The 15,174-nt window shown below is 39.3% G+C and overlaps 1 protein-coding gene across 1 annotated transcript in view; it reads left to right on the top strand.

The window, feature by feature from the left end:
- The first annotated feature begins 2,162 nt into the window (after positions 1 to 2,162).
- Positions 2,163 to 15,174, top strand: part of LOC148353789 (ankyrin-3-like) — a 127,255-nt gene continuing 114,243 nt past the window's right edge. Inside the window, exon 1 of the mRNA XM_088350924.1 lies at positions 2,163 to 2,399. Coding sequence (XP_088207050.1) covers positions 2,277 to 2,399 — 123 coding nt within the window. The 5' untranslated portion in view covers positions 2,163 to 2,276. The remainder of the gene's footprint in view (positions 2,400 to 15,174) is intronic.

The raw sequence follows: 15,174 nt of genomic DNA, 5'->3' as shown, positions 1-15,174 counted from the left end.
AAACGCGTTATATAGACTAGGATCTCCCAATTGTTATAATTAGCTCGCTTTATTGTTTTAATAAGCGTTTTATATAGAATACGATCGCTTTTGTTGGAAGCGCAGCAGAATGCGCGTTCACGCGAGGGGGGGAGGATTTACCGTTCGATTACGTTCACAACAAAAACAAAGACGGAATGGTTTAAATTGTATTACATTCCCAACAAATGCTAGACGGAGTGGATTTGGTTATATGTTCGCCATTACATTCCCTAAAAGTGAGATAAAACGAGGTAAAAGTGGTTGTAGTAGCGAGGGGATGCAAATCTTGGCAGGGATGCATTTCTCGGATAACACCGGGCTGTAGAAATCATAACCGCTCAAGACACAGTCCCGTGAAGATCAAGATTTCAAGCTATGGCATCATTTTTATTTTATTATCTTAAAAAGAAATGTCAAGAAATAAAAATGGATTAAGATGAGGTCACTACGCTGACGGGGATCCATGTTCACCCCCTTGACGTCTCGAGCACAACTGACGTGTGCTCGGCAAATCGCGCTGTATATACGCGGAGAAAGGCGTTTGACTGTCACACGCGTAACACACTAATTTCACGTAATAACACCGCGATACTGGCGCAGAACATGCTATTACCATGCTCCAGCCACGATTACCTGCTGAAATTTCCCGTCCTACCCATGTGTAACCACGCCCTGGCTGCGGCCAGAGCACGTCGTTCCGCGTCATTTCCGCGTCATTACCTCGTGTTGACCACGTGTGTGGCACGCGGTTTAACACATGCTCAAACTTTTGAGCAGCTCAAAACTTTTTCGCGCGGCCAACCGCGTGTGAATTTCCGACCGCGAGTAAAGCACTGCTGTATCTCGTCTATATGGCGGTCTCTAAACGTCCAACAGCGCCCAACAGCGTCTGCTTCACGGCCAGAAATCTCTGGCCGTGGTTCAGCCTCGATACGCTCGAGAAAGGCTGTGTACCCGCGCTCTGAAGAATTGAACAGCGCAAATCTTTTTTGCGCTGCCACCCGCGCGCGATGTTCCGACTGCGTGTTAAGCACTGCTGTATCTCGTCTGTATGGCGATCTCAAAGCGTCCAATAGCGTCCGCCTCACAGGCAGAAATTTCTGGCCGTGATTCAGCCGCAAACGTCTGTGTGACCGGCCCCTTAGACAGGCCTTTTCTTACTTTCACTGTTTTCATGCTACACTGACAAAAACTGTGATGACAAGCATAAAGTCACACTGGAACTCCGGTTTCCTCCCACATTCCAAAAACATGCATGTCAGGTTGATTGGCCGGTCCAAATTGTCCCGAGGCGTGAATGAACTGTCTCTCCCTGTGTGCCCTGCGACTGGCTGGCAACCAGTTCAGGGTGTCCCCAGCCCACTGCCCGAAGATGGCTGGGATGGGCCCCAGTACTCCCGCGACCCTACTGAGGATAGGCGGTGCAGATAATGGATGAATGGATATATTTCACTTTCAACTTTTGAAGGACACATGAAACTAAATAAATCAATGAATGATAAACGGTAAGGTGAGATACTACGGAATGGTGTGAAAAGTGAGATACTGAAGTCGAATGACATGAGTATTTTAAAAAAGCACCTTAATATAAAAGTTCATGTATCTTTGTTTAACATTGAGATTGATTTTTTTTTAATGAATTGAGTTATTTTTAACCACAAGAGGCACTAAATCATACCCAGTGCACCTTCAGGTGTCTTTTAAGAAGTTTCGTTCAAACAGTTATTTGTCTTGGTGGTTGGCTAAACATCCATTCAAGTGGGACACGTGCACGCAGCGCAGCCGCGATGACCATTTAGGAGGATGAAGTAAAACCGAAGGTGGTTGCCCCGGCAACCACTCTCCTCACACCCGCCCGCCAATCTCCCTCCCCCTCTCTTGTTCCATCCACCTCTGTGCTGGCGATGCTCGTATCTCTCTTCCCTCCAGCCCGGTTTGTTTTCACCTCTCCACTCACACTGCCACACGAGGAGAAGTGGGAGGCGGAGGAACAGGAGAAGTCTCCTCTCCATCACTTTGAAGTAAAGAAAAAAAAGAGAGGGGCCGAACCTGGTAGGATCTTGTCAGCCAGAGAGCCCCAAAAGAAAACCTACGCTTCTCCATTGTCCTTTTCATAGGAGGGCATTTTTTGTCCCTTTCCCCCCCTTTCCTTTTCTACCCCGATTTTTCCCGCTGGGATCCCGGGTTTGTCCGCCACGGCCACCGTCGTTCAAGTTCCCCGGGATCTCAGGTGAGGCGCGCCTCCGGCCGGCGTCATGGCCCACGCGGCCTCCCAGCTGAAGAAGAATCGGGGGGAAGTGGATGTGAATGCATTGGAGGACGACAAGGAGAAGCGGAGGAAGAGCAGGAGACAAACGTCCCGGGAGCAGAAGAGAAAGGTATTGCCAGTGGAGCGTGACTTTTTCTGGTGATGGAGTCTCAATATCTGGCGCACTTGGAGGTCACCTCGGCACACACGTTTTTAAATCATGCTGAAGCTAAACGTATCACGTGGACTCGCGCTGCCCTTTTTAATTCATTGCTGACCTTGTGTATGTGAGACTGTGTGTGAGGCGGGATGCTGCTCACTTTCGATTATCTCACAAGTCATTTGTGATTATGCAAGTAGGGTTCCCCAACTTCTTTAAATGGGTTGTGGGACAATTTTTGCTTATTGTTGGACAAAAGCCTGCAAACTAGCAATCTCATTTTTCTTTTTTTTTTCTTGTGCATGGCAAAAATGTCCAACTGTGATAATGATTCAGATTTTTCACGTGGTTAGTTTATTATGCTAATAATCAGAATCTGTAAACTAGGTTTAACACAATCTTCCACAATGGCTCAATCCAAAATTGTATCATATCTAAAACTAAAATGAAGGAATACGTTTTACTGTAATTAAGTTATGACAGCTAAACAATCTTGTGCCATTGTCATACACTTTAAAGCAGTAGTCGGCAACCACGGGGCTGCAGACTGGTATCGGGCCGTGGGTCATTTGGTACTGGGTAGCACAGATTTCAGTTGCCTTATTTTTTTGCTTATACCATACCTAATTCACTCAAAGTTTGGGTGCGCTTCATTCATAATTCAGCTGTAATTGGTAATTTGTCACTGTATTTGAGCAATGGTTGATCTTGTAATGAAAACGCTGAAGCATGATCACTAGGCCATTGTGATTGTAGTTGACATATGAAAAAGCTGTAGGTTTTATCCAGCCATCACACTATTTTTACAGTGCAATTTTAATTGAGCATTACGGGACGGACGACAGCCAAAAGTGCATTGTACAACATAATGGTTAGTTGCTTGGTTGGTTGGTTGGTTGTACCCCTTAACCACTGGGGACATAGGGGGCACCATTTCCTGTGTTGTCTTGGGCAAGTACAGCCTGGTGTTGCCCATCCCACTTCATGCCATCACATGTTTCCACGACCGTAAAAACAGTAGTGATGAGATCAAATCTAATACCTGTTCCAATGTTATTTAGGTCCGTAGTGATCTAGTGAATGCATAGTGGATTTAGACTTATTATTATATTATCATTATGATTTATATCATCATTATTGTCATTATTACTGATGTCATTATTAGGCTGGGCAGCAAGAATTTTGTCAGACATTAAACCAACCTGCAGTACAGAAAAGGTTGAGGACCACCGATTTAGAATACAGTAATTACTCATTTTTCTTTGTTCCAAAAAGAACCCGTTATAGAAAAAATTGGTAAAATAGAATCCTATATATTTTTTAATCATTACATTATTGAGTACTCGATTTTACAATGCACAAAAAATCCAAAGAAAAAAACATTTTTACAGGTTCAAGCATTTGATTTATAAATATTTACTGTGCTGTCAAGTAATAATTAGCAGGGAAACTGTTCAGCCAATCAGAATGCAGAGCACAATGCATGACGCAAATCCGTGAAGAAGCCAAACAGTAAAAACTTAAGCTGTATTATAGAAAGCGAGTACTGCATTGCCTTTCTCATTTTACTTTATTTCAAACTAAAATGAAAAAATATTTAAAATGTTTACCCCCAGTAAAATAAGAAAACAAATACTGGCAAAAAGAGCCAGAAAATCCTTTAAATTCTTTAAGAAACAATTACCTGCCATCTGGCATATCAAACTATTTTAAGTTGACATTTTTTTGTTTCAGTCCAAAAGACAAAAAAAACATACATAGAGTGATTTACAAAATAATACTTAAAATAACCAATTAGAATAATTTTCATTTTTTGCTTGTTGCAGGTAAAATAGACAAAACACTACTATGCCCCAAAACATATTTTTTTACTTGAACGCGACAAAATATTTGATGTTGACAGATTTGGAAAACAACAACCCTTCAAAAAAATCAATTGATGAATGTTTTTGCTAATGTAGAAAAAAAAAATAATTCTGGGATACATTTTTTTGACATGAGAGCATCAAAATTCAAATGAATGTGCAATTCGTACGTTTCTTTTTTTTTTTAATTTCTCCATCAAAGAAAATGAAGTTCAAACCTGGGACAACAAGCAGTGTAAATTACATACAAATGGTTTGAAGTATTTCATGTGTACTTTTAAGAACCCACACACAACTTAGCATACGTTAAAACGTGGCTTTTGCGCCCTAGTGGGCATACACACAAGCAACATTTACTTGATTCTCTGCAATTTGAAGCGGCTAAGGTAGTGGAAGGTACTGATTTGCTCGAGTCCTTGCAGGAGGTCGAAGTGTAAGAACATTTCGTTCAACATTTCATATTTGTTATTGTGAGTTGCACACGTCTACTTATGAGGTCAGTACCTTGTCTTTTGTAGCACAAGAAGTATCCACAAATATTTGAGAGCCTATTTATACGTTTGCTAGTCTTTTTCAAATGTCAGGCCGACTGAAAGAGAAAACGAAAAAAAATCTGCTCACATGTAATTGAATGGGATAATAATAGAAAGTCCTCTCCGCCTGTACTTGATTTTATGAGCAGGAGTGCTTAGTGGATTTGTTTTGCGGTGTATGTACGCCTGTGTTTCATAGACAAGCATGTTTAATGCATGCACAACTGATTTATTGATAAGCAGGCTTTTCGTACGATTGAAGGGATGAGCTAGGGACTTCTTGCTTACATGACCCTAAAACATGGGAAGAAAGCTCTTCTTGGCTTTATTTGATATCATTAAAAATCAATTTATGGTACTTGTACACTTTTGACCTCTGTTGTATTATCAATTACAAACAGAAACAAGAAGCTTGAGTAGCATTTGTCTTTTGCACTCGTTTCCAGTGACGTGGTGTGAGGTTTGTGTCTGGTGAGGCACAGTCAGATTCACAAATGAATGTTTATTTGTGATGCCCTTAATCACAAAGAGTCTCAAATGGCTGCACAGACCACAGATTATTGCAAACCACGGATTATTATTACACCATTCCCTGATCTAAAACCTTCATGAGGGCAAGGAAAAACACAAAAACCTTAACATGAGGAAAATGAAGAAACCTTGAAAAGGAACCGCACATGAGGCAATCCCCCTTCCAGGATGACCAGGCTGCAATGGATGTTGCAATAACAAGTAATACACAGATATTGTCAACATAAAATATAGGTTATTCATATGCTATAGGATAGAAGTTTGTTTTAAGCCTAGATTTAAACATTTCCACTGAGGTTGCAGATCGAATCTCAGGGGAAAGAGCATTCCACAGCGCCGGGGCCCAAATGGAGAACGCTCTCCAACCTTCGGATCTCTTCTTGGCTCTTGGGATCACTAGTAGACCAGCATTTTCAAAGCGAAGGCTCCGGACCAGAACATAGGGAGAAATTAAATATGAATATGAACTGTAGCCTAGCAAAAAATGTTATATTGTCTTACCTCAACTAATAAATGGAGTTTATGTGATGCTCCTTTTGATTAAAAGCATCAATAGATTGGTAAGACTATGTTATAAAAAATGGCCATGCAATGAAATAAAAAATACTGGTTGGCCTGACTTGCTGTTAGCTTGTTAATAGTCTCACTCATTCTGTTCATTAGGGTTGAGGTATGTGTCAAATCAGAATCCTTGGTCACACTATCTCCACGAGGCAAGATAACTGTGTGCCTCATTTTATATCTGTGGATGTTCAGCAAAATGATGCATTAAATATTAATTGTATCATTGATCTTCATAGCATCATGTAGAAATTCAGCATGTTTTAGAAAACAAAAATCCATAAATTGTAGATTTAACTGAGGAAGAACTTTAACACTGTATACATTTTGATTATTCTTATTTTGTATTTCCATGATGACAAGTGAGGCACATCCTCCCTTGCCTCCCCTGACTGTATCTCACTGTTCATGACCAGCCTAAACATGAAAAAATAAATGCAATTTCACCGACACTTGTTGTGTTTCAAGTGCCAAAAACAAGTGTGATTTATTTTTATTGTAGTCAAAAACTAGCGTGTATTTCTGCTTCTCCAAACAAGTATTGACCTTTCTTACGTAAAAAATCAGTGTCATCTTCTTTGATGCCGAAAACCATCATTGTACTCAACTCCTAAAATTAGTGATGTCGTCTTTTTCTCCCAGAATGTATGTAAACTTACTTAAAAATGAAAACATTGACGTAATCATTAATCGTCAAGACCAGAACAGACCCACTTCTGTACGTTTCTCTCAGTTTTATTAGGAAGCAGGGAAAGGATTGCACACACGATCCGGTGATCGCTGGTTCGCGGGAGCAGGTTGCTCTGAACGCAGAAGTTCTATTTTCGTGGCGAGCGATGGCGGTGTCGGGAGCGGAAAAAACAGGTCAGTAGCCAAGACAGGGGAGCAACAAACGTGGTTGAGATCAGAAAATGGGTCGAAGCCGGGAAACAGACGGGAGCCAAAACAGGAGTGAGTCAGGGTCGAAAAGCTTGCCTAGCGTGAATTGAGGTTCGTAGACGGACTGACAACAGGTGACGGAAAGACGGGGCTTTGAATTGTGACAGGGAGCCAATCAGCGTCCGAGGCAGCTGGTGCTAAAGGAGCGGGCACAGGTGCCTCGCATCAGTAATAAAGACATAAATGGCTTAACTTGCTGTTAGCTTGAGAACACTAATTATACTATATGGGGCTGAGGTGTGCCTCAAATCAGAATCCTTGGTCTCACTATCGCCCTCTGCCATGAGGCAAGAAAATTGCGTACTTCATTCACTCTGCATCTACATATTCTCAGCACAGTAATACGCTATATACTAATTATATACAAAATATTCGGAACATAATGGGAAAATTCAGAAAATTCCATTATAGGGAAACTAAATCAGGAAGCACTGGACAGATATAACGATTTAATATACGTTTCATTTTATATTTTCATTGATACTGGTGAGGCACAGGCTCACCTGATTCACTTAACTGCACCCTCACTGCTTCTTTCATGCAGTGGGATTTTAAAAGGTTACATTAGTAATAAAATAGCTCATAGTTACAATTTATATGTCAAGATGCTTCCTGGTGTTTGACACAAGCCTACTCAATAGTGTCACCTGTACAGCAAAGTACATACATACATTCACAAATATATTTAAGTCGGTTAAGTTGTTTATACAAGATCGTGACTCTTGAATTTTCCATAGGGTGCCACAATTGTAACGCCTATTGAGTCAAATGGAATTAGCGGTCATGTTCTGGGACCTCGTCAGGCAGCGGGGACATTTACTGTACTACTCTGTGACCGGGTGAAATTGGCGGGGGATGGTGGAATGGATTGGGGGGTGCCTTTGGTTTTAAATTATGCTGCAGCTAACGTTATTTGACCTCAGAAAAAAAAACAATACAAGGGAACGAGTCATCATGGCCCCAATCACTGTCACGGGCCTTAACATTAGGTACATTGGCACTGCATTTATCAATTATATTAGGAAATGAGGATTGTCGTCTCAATGGTGGCATAAATTGTGTACAGCTTGTTTGGTTCATACAGTTCATGACATTCTGTCCTTTAAGTAAATAGCTTGTCAGTGTAATAACTAAATGCTAACGCTACACGACAGCAATGTGGTATAGACCCAAGGTCAGTCTTGAGGTTTATTAAGAAGTTGAGAATAAAGTTTTAGAATTTTGAATCAACTTACATTAATTTGAGTAAAGGGTGTTTGACAAGATCATACACAGATTTTAATCACTCTTCGTTTGCCTATTTAACTTGACAGTCTTTTATTTTGCTTTTCTCTTTGAAGTCTTAAGTGTCTACCTTGAAGTGCCATGTCTAATCTCAGTGCAAACAATTTTCACTTTGTTTTCTGTTTTTTTTCTGTATCTTCCAAATTTATTTTTGTATTTTACATGTTTTTGCTTTGATACATTGTTTGATAATAATCAGAAGGCCTTGCAGTTCTTATAATGCATATTCAGAATAAATGACTCCAACAGCAACAGCGATATTATAAACGACAGTACCCTGTCCGTATCAACATATTGTATTTAAAACAGTATTATCATTTTGTTTTTAATATAGAGATTAATGAGAGTCTTTAATACTGCGTCATGTTTTGTCTTGTACATTCCATACTTTTTATTTTTGAACCAAAATTATCTTTGTCAAAGACATCAACATAGAAAACATTGTTTACATAGAAAGGAGACATGGCGCTCCAAGATAACTATGTAATAAAAGACTCAAAGACTGTGTGTTGTGTAATGCAACCAAAAACAAGTGCTACAAAGCTCAGTATTACAATCTATAGAAAACTCAAAGGGGTCAAACCGCATCATTTTTTTCTGGATTTTTTTTTGCCAAGCCTTTCACAAGGCCATGTTATTTAAAATAAATAAAACATTTTTTTTTACCTGTAAGTATTTAAATCCATTCATATTTGTATGTGGCGGCTGAGTGGTTAGCAGCTCTGCAGCACAGTTCTGAGGTCATGGGATCAAATCTAGCTACCAGCCTTCTTGTGCGGAGTTTGCATGTACTCCCTGTGCTTGCATGGGTTTTCTCCTAGCACTTCGGTTTCCTCCCACTTTCCAAAAACATTCAAATCAGGTTAATTAGCCGGTCCATTTTGTCCTAAGGAGTGAATGAGTGAGTCGTCTGTTTCGGTGTGCCCTGCAACTGGCTGGCAACCAGTTCAGGGTGTCCTCTGCCCACTGCCCGAAGATGGCTGGGAAAGGCTCCAGCACCCCCCTGACCCTACTAAGGATAAGCGGTGCAGATAATGGATGGATATTTGTACGATAGTTCAATTATTTTTTCTTATTATCAAAAACAATTTTGTTAATCTAAATTACTAAAGTTTTTTTTTACCTCTAAGAGGTGCTAAAAAAACACAATCTCCCTTTGTATGAGAAAAAAACATTTAAAAAAAGAGTATAAAAAAGGAAATAATTACAGGGTAGTGCTTGGAGACTGGCCTGTTGTAAGGGTCTTAACCTGTCCTTCACAGAAATATACTGTATATTATGTATGTTTTGTATTAGCAGATGATTCAGCAAACTTCAGGTTATGTAAATGTAAATCTGGCTTTAAAAAAAAAACCTCTATCGGCTCAAACTCAAAAGCGCTTTGTCCATTATCTCACCTTGACTAGGATTATTATTAGCTCTAAATGTTCTCTGCTTGCGTCCTGCAGTCATCAGTCACCGATGTGAGTGGATTTGTCAGTTTTTAGATAAATGTGTATGTTAGTTAGTTCACCTCCTTCTTGGTGGTCCACCAAGTTTTTTTCTGAAGGATGCAGGAGACACTTAAAGAAATGCAAATAAATGAGGCAGGCACATATTGACAATGTGAATTGAGAGAACTTGAGCATCTAGCATGGAATCCACTTACAGTATTTAGCAGAAGAAATCTTCCTTCTACTGCATATGTTGCTTTGGAGGAGTCCTGCTGCTTTTATCAGGTGGCACTCACTCCACCGAGGAGCTAATGGAGACCAGCGTGCCACAGGCCAAGCAGTGACATGCACTAATGTACATGTCTGGTGAGGCACAGTCAGATTTACAAATAAATGAACCTACATCTTATTTAGCATTCGATTGGTGGTGCGAGAAAGCAATATATTAACTATAGCGTACGAAAAGACGTTTTATTATCTTAGCTTCATTCATAAATGTAGTCTTTGCGCTGCTCCTTTCGAATAAAAACATAAATAAATAGGTAATCCTCCATTTTGGAAAAAAAGCCCATGCACCGATAAAAAAAAATACTGGATGGTTTGACTTGCTGTAAGCTTGTTAATAATATAATTAATTATATCTCTATTGTTCGGGGCTGAGGTGTGCGTCAAATGTAATGGTCTAATGGACATGAGGCAAAAAAATTGTGTGCCTCACTCTACATTTGCAGACGCTCAGCACAGTAATATGTTACATACTTATTGTATGAATAAAATTCATAATATAATGTAACCATTTAATTATTTTGTTTAAGAAAATCCAAAATGAGTGAACCTAAATGTGAGAGAACTTACACACTGAATAAAAAAAGCCGTTTAATAATTTTTTTAATTTTAAATTTCAATGATGACACTGAGGCACTGCTTCAACAGCCTCCCCTGTCCTCATGTCACTGAAGCCCAGTATTGAGCAATTTAGAGTGTATCTGTGCATGTAATGGTGTGTTATTTGCATCATCAGCTCCATGAAGCAAATATTACTATTATTTTTGAGGATGTGTGATAAAAAGTTGGAGATCTAGAAAATTCAAGTCTAATGTTGACTCTTAAAGTGTGTCATTGTCCTCATAGCTAATTTGTGAAAATGCTTGTGAGAATGGAAAAGCCCCCATAAGGCGCGACACAAACTCCCCGAGCTGTTTTTTTCCCTTGCTATGACATTTAGCCGAGCTAGGATTCCCAAAGAGCGCCCATAAGCTGAACACTAAATGCTAAGCTTACGGTATCTCCGTGTTGCCCCACTTTTCAACAAGACAGAGTCAACCTACTGAGAAAATGAAACGTGGAACAAACCTCAAGTAATGGCCTGTTACTTTGAATTCATTCTGATGCAAAGAATTCACTTTGATTAATAGGTTAAGGGCAGCACGGTGGCGCAGTGGTTAGCCCATGTGTGGCACAGTTCTGAGGTCATAAGATCGAATTTCCTGTGTGGAGTCTGCATGTTCTCCCCGTGCTTGTGAGTTCAGGGTGTCCCTTAACCACTGCCCGAGGATGGCTGGGATGGGCTCCAGCACCCCGTGACCCTACTGAGAATAAGCAGTGCAGATAACGGATGGATGGATAATATGTTATTAATAACTAAAAAAAGAAGTTGACTAGAGGTGTTAACCTGTGGTGGTTCCTGCAGCTGGTTTGGGACCCCACTGGTTGCCAACCGCTTCACTGGGGCCTGCAGGTAGTTGCCTCAGAGGTACTCAAGCTTCCTGTATTTGTCTGTTGCTAGCTTTTATTTGCTAGTCTTTCATGCTAGCTGGACTTCCGAGGTAACTCTGACTTGCTGGGATTCCTATATGCTTAGTCTACCTCCTTTGCCAGTCTCTCAGTCCAAATAATAAATGGCAATATGCATTGGTACACTGCGTAAAGGAAACAATGAGTTAAATTAACTTCAAACAAATTTCCTGGTTGTTTTGTACAAATGTGCCCCATTTTGGTTTTCAATCAAAACAACCTGATTTCTTGGGTTGCTAGTAATGAATTTAAAAAAACAATAGGACCGTTTTGAGCAAGTAACAATTTATTGTCTAAAACTAAGCATTTACTAAGATTTTAGAGGAGTCTTTACTAACAAAGACAGAGCAATACTATGTCACACTTTCATCTACAATATGACACAATTTCAGGTTAGTTTTAAACAATAAAAATTAGAAGAAAAATGGCCAGGTTTGGTCACTCTTAGTCTCTGTGGTTTAAAGTCTTCCTTGTGATTTGTAGCATTCGTTTTTAGTTGAACTGCACAATACAGCGACATCTAGTGGTCAAGTATTACCTCATTGTCTATTTATGTAAAATTATCTTTTAAGTGACAATTGTTGTCACAATACTTTTCAAAGTACTTTTTTCAAGGAATGGCACAATTGTGTCAGTTTAATCCAGTCCCTTGTAAATGTTTTTCAGCAAATAGTTACACCTTCCTGGGATATTAATCTTAGATTTGTCCCTTAGCATTATTGCTAGACCTTGGAATGACTCATTTTTGGATAATGGCAATGTCGAATTGAATGTCAAGCCCTGAATCCCACTGGAAACCAGAAAACTAAGGCAGTGCTTCTCAATTATTTTCTGTCACGCCCCCCTCGAAGAAGAAATCCACTCGCATCCCTACCAAGACTAACACCCAACACCCAGCCAACCCCCAACCCCCACCGCCCCTGAAAAATAATTTGTCTGTAGAACTGTTTTAAGTACACTGCTGTACGCTGCATAACACTGTATCCTGATTATCGCATGACATAATTAAAAAAGAAAGAATTCCAAACTAAGTTACAACAAAGAGTGTTTATTAAATGTAACAGAAAATATCTAAAGTGTAAAAGAATTTCAAAAAAAAAAAATCCTTATACTATAAACATTTTGACTGACCATGTCAAACCATATACTGAAAAATGAAATTCCATAAAATCAATAAATAATCAACAATTAAAACAGACAAACAACATTGTTAAGTCAATAGCACACTATTTTAAAAAAATGCAAAACCCAAATATATAAAATAATTAGTCGTGTCTTTTATTTTAATGAATGAAAGACGATACGAATGAATCACCACGTTTTGCAAGACACAGATTTAGATCAGATTCTAAATATTTATTGTCATTGTCAAACAGAACTTCGTGTGGAGCATCCAGTCATTCATTCATCCATTATTTGCACCGCTTATCCTCAGTAAGGTCGCGTGGGTGCTGGAGCCCATCCCAGCCATCTTCGGGCAGTGGGCAGGAGACATGCTGAAGTGGATGCCAGTCGATTCTCTTGCTCATTCACACCTAGGGACAGGCAAATTAACCTGAAATGCATGTTTTCTGAGTTAGGGAGAAAACTGGAGTGCCTGGAGCAATCTCATGCAAGCACGGGGGAGAAGATAAAAACCTATGACTTTAGAACTGTGGTCGGGAGCGCTAACCACTGAGTTGCCGTGCCCCCTCCAGTCACTCATAGCTAAGAGAAATTGCGAAGATCCACAGAAAAAAATATCCTGAATAAATATCGATTAAACCCAAGACCCCAAAATAACTCAATATAAACATTATAAGTGAAGATGGAACCATAAAAACTCATTAGCAACGTAATTAAATAAGTCAATGTTAAGGGCAATTACACTGCTCCCTGGTGTAGTGAACGTGCAATTTTATTTGACCCCAAAAAAAAATTTCTGGATGTGATACGCGCCCACACCCCACTGTTTGAGAACCACCGCCCTAAGGAGTGAGAAACAAACAAATTATCCGACTTGGTGCAACGAGGTGGGCGACGAATGAGTCCATTGAATGTTTTTGTGGCTTTTCCACTTGAGTTCAGCCACTTGTTGGTGGCCGAAACAAAGCCAGCACGTGTGTGGCAAGTGCTTCGCCTCCCCTTCCTCCTTTTCTAAAGCAGCGCTTGAAAGACGGAGGTTAATGAATTCGGTGCTCATGCCTGCCTCGGCTAATTGCATCGACTGTAGGAACTCCTTCTTGTGTCGCTCAGCGTTTGCATCCGCATTGGTGACTGCTTTGTGTAGTGACTGGAAAGATTTTCATCTTTTAACTTGGTTGAAGAAGAAGAAACTACTGTTTTTGCAAGCAGAAGCTCGTGCAGACTCTTTATGCACTGGAGAAAAGCAAACTTCAATACATTTTATGTATTTTAAGTTCTTGTTTTTAAAGTATATAGTCCAAAATTCCTTTGAGACACAAACTTGTTGCCCACAGGCCAAATGTGGCCCGCCACATCATTTTATGTTACTTGCGAGAGCTTAAAATGTCTGATTGTCTAAAAATAAACAGGTCAAAAGAGTGCTTTGACCAGAAACTACATTTCCCACAATGCCGGTTGACTACGCCACTACACGCCAGCCTATTCATATCCCATGAGTGGGATTTAGAAATAAACGGTGCTGAAAGGGTCAAGAAGAGTTTTTTATTTGGTTATACAGTGATACCTCTACATACAACATTAATTTGTTTGCGGATTATGCTCGTATCTAGAATTGCTCGAATTTCTCCGAAGCTAATTTCCTGGAATATAATAACCAATTAATCCAAGTTCAATAAGTAGAATAACTGTAAAACACATCATCATGATCACTTAAACACATTGAAATAGTAATTGAACATAAAAATACAGTCATAAGATAAATAAGATGACATTAAACTGACTTTAAAGGCTGTAATAGTCGGTAATAGTATGTAGTCTGCACAGCTCTTTGAGACTTCTTGTGACTAAGGGCTATACAAATAAACATGACTCTACTTGGCTTGACTTTAAAATGTCCAGAAATTCTGGATTTTCTCTTGGATGTAGGGCAAAAAAACAAAAGATTTGCTCAAAATCTAGAACTTAAATTTCTCATAACCCTGGTAGCTCGTATGTAGAGTTACCACTGTATTTAATTTGTAACATATTATATATGTGTAGTTACATTTTCTCAATGCATCTGACTTGAATATGTAATAGATTAGGATTTTTTTTTTTGTTAACAGAAATCCATTATTGTTCCAAAAGTTTAGTTTAAAACTTATCAGTTTCAGAAAAATATTGTACAAAAACAAGATCAAATATTTTTGGGGCGTATTCAGAGACAAGAGAATATATTTTTCATGTTTTCATTTCGAACCTGTAATTATATCCGTAGTGTCTTGATTTGGTTTTAACATTGTAACATCGCTTTGCCATTTCTGTGAAGCACTTTGAATTGCCTTGTGTATGAATTGTGCTACACAAATAAACTTGCCTTGCCAATGTTCCTGAATGAAAAAAAAAATATATAAATTGCGGCTCAATCAAAGGTGTCAGTGTGTAAAACCTGCTAACACACACACACACACACACACACACACACACACACACACACACACACACACACACACACACACACACACATATATATATATATATATATATATATATATATATATATATATATATATATATGCTGTATGTTACTGAAAAATTGACAAATTGACACAAATGGTTTGAAATGCTTTGAAAACCCTAGAATTAAAAACATTCGATTCGGCAGATAGTATATTATTTTGCTTTTTAAGTCTTATACAGT

This window comes from Urocampus carinirostris, chromosome 13 (assembly GCF_059441175.1).
Source record: "Urocampus carinirostris isolate Australia breed hairy pipefish chromosome 13, RoL_Ucar_1.0, whole genome shotgun sequence".
Taxonomy (NCBI): domain Eukaryota; kingdom Metazoa; phylum Chordata; class Actinopteri; order Syngnathiformes; family Syngnathidae; genus Urocampus; species Urocampus carinirostris.
The sequence above is the reverse complement of the archived record's forward strand: the minus strand, read 5'-3'. Positions and strand labels throughout refer to the sequence as shown.